The sequence below is a fragment of the Clavelina lepadiformis genome, chromosome 2, assembly GCF_947623445.1.
Source record: "Clavelina lepadiformis chromosome 2, kaClaLepa1.1, whole genome shotgun sequence".
Lineage (NCBI taxonomy): Eukaryota > Metazoa > Chordata > Ascidiacea > Aplousobranchia > Clavelinidae > Clavelina > Clavelina lepadiformis.
Window position 1 is genome coordinate 5,860,085 of NC_135241.1, and position 5,318 is coordinate 5,865,402.

The following is a 5,318-nucleotide window of genomic DNA, read 5'->3' on the forward strand; positions in this document are numbered from 1 at the left end:
GATCGTTATACTGGAGCAGTTAGTCTTAAATTAAGTGACATGAATATTCACTGTGGAAATTTTCACAATCTACAAAACCACGCTCATACAGAGCAATTGTGTAAGAAAAACGCTCTTTGTAACGAAGTTAGTTATCTTCGCTTCACGCACCAGTGAATTAAAGATGAGGTATAGCGTTTCGTCAAGAGACCTTGAAGAACGCAGTGAAAGCCAACGTCATAAAAAAATGCGTTTCAATCCAGTAATTTACCGCACTATACTCCGTCCGTCTTAACTAAAGCTTTTTGAATGCCATGGACGCGCAGGAGTTTAGAGAAGTGTTATATTAAGTTTTTTGCGCTCAGGGCAAATTTTTATCTCTTTCTTATCACGCACCAAGGAATTTTGTTTTCAATATCATTGAACCAGCAAGGCTGAAAATCTCAAATGACTTGGCTGATCGTGCACCCAAGTGACTCTGGGGCGTCTTGCTTCATAGAATTTTGAAAGACCGTAGCATTAACATTTCGTAAAAAAGCAAGTTTATGTTGCATTTGCCGTATACTCTGTGAATACCCTGTGATCACAATTGAGCTTTAGGTGACCTACATTTTTTCTGCAATATTTCCAAACCTATTTTTGACATATCAGAAACTTACCGATTTATAGACTTCTATTTCCTTATTTATTTATTTATTTTCTTATCATGTCTAGTTGTGCTATAACTAGACAACAGAGTTAAGTCCAAGTTAACAGGCCGATTTACATTTCACCACAATTCATTCACTGTAGGCCTACTGGGAGCTTTATGTGATGTTGCTGATTTGAAAGTTTAGCAAAGAAAATGACGTGTATTGATTGCTTTGTTAATGGATGTACGGATAGTGTAAGAATCACATGACAGAAATTTTTCTTATTAGGGCAACAATGAGCAAAGATTACATGACGTTGAGACATCTTAACGTCAGGGACTCGGCATTGGTATGAATCATCACTGCCAGCCAAGCAGCTATTGCGCCACACTGCGGCATTCTTTACAACGATTTTGGTCTCTGTGGGCACCGCTTTTTTCTATTTTTCTGAAGACCAGTGGTAATTATTGGAGATACTTACAAGGAGTGTGCATGTGGCCACTTCCGTAGCACAATTATTAACATAGTGTATCAAACCGCTTTCATTGTTGCGATCGTCTAGGAGGTTATTATGCTTGTTTATTTTTTCCATTACGTATGTCGCGGGGCTGTTACATGAAAGGAAAATGCAGTTTGAAGGTACTCGGATTTGCCAACACAGTATTATCAATTCAATGCAAATTCGCTGATAGATGCACTATTTCTGCAAGTTGGTTTCATAATTGTGATAGCCGCTGTTCCAGACTATTACCAGGCTAAAAACAAACAAGTCGCATGTAACATCACGCAGCAGCTCGCTTTCAACTGAAATGACAGTGAAAATACCAACAACTTGGCCAAATCAATGGCAGCAGATATAGCATTTTTGTATGGTAAACAGTCTCCCGCGATTTTACGCTGGATTAGTTATTTTGCCTCTGGTACAATGGGACATACCTGAATGTGCTAATATTGCTCAAACCTTTTTTCAGATCGGCCTACTCTTTCGCCAGGAGTAAAAAGCATTTCTTTCTAATAATCGCGAAGAGTGTTTCTTTATCACCATCTCTTAGGAAAAAAAAAACTTTTATTTAACTAAGTTTCCAAGACCCAGACCTACATTTAATCTTCGTTGAAGTAAACAAAGCTATTCTGTTTTTCGTTTGACATGATCGTCTGCTCTCTCGCTAGTTCTTTTTTCTCAAGCGTATTTTTGAAAAAAGCGATTTGGCTGACTCTCGCATTCGCATCAGATATAAAGCTTGACGCTTGCAGACCATGCAGTCAGAAATCTGTTGATACAAAGAAATTGATTCACTTTCTAACGACAGTGTGTTTCACTAAGATATTGGTGAAAATTTGATTGGCATCGGTACGATAATACTGAGGAATCCAGTACTTGCGAAAGATATTGGAAGTCATGTCGTCTACAATGGTGTCAAACTACTTGGAATTTAGTGAACGATTTTCACACAGAGATATAACCGTAAGTTTCATGTTATTGCTTTGTGTAATATACTTGGTGTCGCGGTTATGGCCAGTGCGATATCGCGTAATTACTTTATTACTTCAGTGTAATGGTTCGTCGCTTGATGTTTCTGACCACTGTTGATTTCATGAGACCAACTTTGCATTTACAAATTTTTTGAATTAAAGTTCCAAAATTAAATTAGCGTATTAGTTTTATGCACACCTCAATATCAGTCTTATAGCAGAGCGTTGGTTAAGTGTGTTGCGTTTGTTAATGTACAGGTAAAAATGCGCAGATTAACTAAGGCTACACTTACTAGTCAAAGTATGTCTGCATTGAATAAAACAGTCTTGTGTTAAATTGCGCAGTGTTCAGTCATATGTTTGACCACTTTGTTGCGTCATAAAGCGCAGTGTGTCAAGCTAGTTGATTTCTAGAATTGTTATTGTGATTCATAAACATTGTTTGTCCAAAGTAATAAGCATGATGAGGATCTATGTCTGCCAATAAGTTAATACCTATTGTTAATAAATCTTTTGCTTTGCAGAATCCAACTTATCAAAGCTTCGTTGACATGGTGGCGCCCAAAATATCAACATTCGATAGCGATCTGCCGACATCGGGTGCCTTCTCTCCCGCAAACCTGATCCAAAGACCCCCGGTCTCCCGCCGGCATTCTTCATCTGTATTTAACACTGCTGTGTCTTCCAAGCCAATTCCCCAACCGCATACTACTTTTTCTGACAGCAACGGCTTCTTAAGCAAGGCTCTCGCGGGTACACTAGAAGCTGTTGCAGAAGAACGTTTTCGAAGCAGGGCCTTCAGCGAAGGTTCTTCTATGTCAAGTAGCGATTCACTGCATGAACAACAGCAGCCTCAGTCAGCAACCAGTCGGTATAAGACGGAACTATGCAGGCCTTTCGAAGAAAATGGTAAATGCAAGTATGGTGACAAATGCCAGTTTGCACATGGTAAGCACGAGCTGCGGCACATGGTGAGGCACCCTAAGTACAAAACCGAACTCTGTCGCACTTATCACACTAGCGGGCTTTGTCCATATGGTCCCCGATGTCATTTCATCCATAATCAAGATGAGCCAAATGTGGGAGTACAGCGACAAAACTCAATCAATGCCATTGGGGTCCAAAACAACGTTCCTGCATCGCTTTCTATCACGAATCAAAGTCAGCTCACTCATGCTGTGAATAGGCCAAACAACTTGCAGTTGATGTCTCGTCAACGGCCGGTTAATCGTCTTAGCAGCTTTTCTTCGCCCCCAAATCTCAACAGTCCACTGGAAGCTCAGTCTCCGTTCTTTGGGGTTAACGAACCACCTGTTCTTTCCCCCATTTCTCCAATAACAAGCACAAATGGACACTTTTTTGGCCAGGGCAAGATGCCAGTTTCGCCCATTGAAATGCCTCGAACCAATAGTTTTAGCATTCCAGATCAACGTCAAGCCACGCCACCGCTTTCGCAGTTCGACGTTTTTCCGCACATTGGTGGCGCATTGGACTTCCCGGCGACTGACGACGGGGTGTTTGAGCCCATGACTCCCCCGACCCCACCAGACTCGGATCGCGAATCGGCTACCGGCACACCGCCCGGAATTATGTCGGCAAGTCCGTGTCCGCAGCGGCTCCCAATTTTCAGGTGTCTGTCCCAATCGGAGTAAAAGGTGTATGACGGAGTATTCGTTTGTTTAACAGAGCAAAGAACTATGTATTATTTAATATCAGTGGAACTTGAAAGGGCTGAGCTAATTTTAAACTGTAAATTGTATTTATGTAAAACGAAAGGATAGAGCGCATTGCCTTGATGGTAGAAAACGCCAGCCTTCAAATAGCTAGTAAGTGCCTTTTAATTGTATTATGTCAGTTTATACATAAAGCTAGCTTAGCTCTCGTCGTAAAATTGCTGATGGTTTAAATTACATTGCCTCAAAATATTTGTAATCATGATTTAAAAAATGCATACTGTAACTTTACTTTGTTAGTATAGTGACATTTGTGGTACAATTTGTAACCAGTCTGTGTGCTAAAGTACTGTTTCCAATATTCGTTAACTTATTCCGGATTACGTCACACGTAGCCGTGTGTTATTACTTATTAGCTAGCACATCTTTACTTTCATTTTCGTTTTTCCCATTTCTCCAACGAGCTTATTTGTGCGTGAAAGCTATTGTTAGCATTGTTTATTACCCAACAAATCATGCTAAGTTCGCAGTCACCACGAAACGAAGCGACATTTCGTTCTTTGGTTCGATATTATATCGTTCATTTGCTTTGTTAACCACGCCATCTTAATCACTGCTAGAGCCCCACCCCTACTGTACGTCGCCTTTGCTGCTTTCTATTTTTATTATTCAATTTTAAATTATTGTTAACGACTGTTATGTGCACGCTGGGTTTTGTGTCCTCATACACAAGGCACCCGGCAGATATTCGCTCTGTGTTGCAACGTATATTGTTTAGGGGCGGGGCAATAATGTTTAGGTAAACCAGGTGTCACTTGTTACTTTACTTTTCTTTGACTGGCTCGGTTGTAACCACGGCCATGCCTTTCTCAGGCATATTTTACAATAATTTATTCTTTGTTTATTCTATTTTTATTTGTGACGAAACCTTGCATTTTATCTTTACCGTTTTTTTTTGCTTTTTAATATTCTTATTACTATTCATAAAATATAAACAAAGCGACAACAATGCTGTATGTTTCTCTGTTGCTTGGAAGTTACGAGCCGGTGTCAATCGCTACAAAATACGCGAAAAAATTATAAATAAAGAATATTACAACGAAACTAAAGTGCAGCAACGTGGAAAGCTTTCTTAAACAGCCGTGCAGTTTACGCAACGCCAGCATCTTACAAACCTTCATAATATGACGCGTCCATGAATGAAGTCAGCCGTTTGTTAATAAAGCTAGGTGATTAATCGCATCATAAGCGAGGTGTAGGATTGTACAGTTCTGCCTTTGCTAACTCAGGTCGTGCTTTAAAAAGCAGCATCCTCAAATCATTAACGTATGACAGGTAACATGCCCATCGGCACAGTTATCTGCTTTGACAGCGGCGCCACACATCGCTACACTGAAAGCCTCTCCTTGTGAAAGGGTTTCAAGCTTTATTAAATATTTGCTATGGCGTGTGTGTCTTCGACCAACCATGGTTGAGAAAAAGCGCTTTTTTGTTTGAATTCAACCATGCACCATGATAACATCGTTGTCCGCCATTGGCCGGAGCCAAAGTACACCACTAA

General features: G+C 40.3%; 1 protein-coding gene across 1 annotated transcript; it reads left to right on the top strand.

Annotated features, from left to right (window-relative positions):
* The first annotated feature begins 1,864 nt into the window (after positions 1-1,864).
* On the top strand, positions 1,865-4,766 carry LOC143445181 (uncharacterized). The gene is made up of 2 exons (XM_076944094.1): positions 1,865-2,076; positions 2,609-4,766. The coding sequence occupies exons 1-2, from the start codon at positions 2,011-2,013 to the stop codon at positions 3,734-3,736; spliced, it is 1,194 nt and encodes a 397-aa protein (XP_076800209.1). The 5' UTR covers positions 1,865-2,010; the 3' UTR covers positions 3,737-4,766.
* The last annotated feature ends 552 nt before the right edge of the window (positions 4,767-5,318 follow it).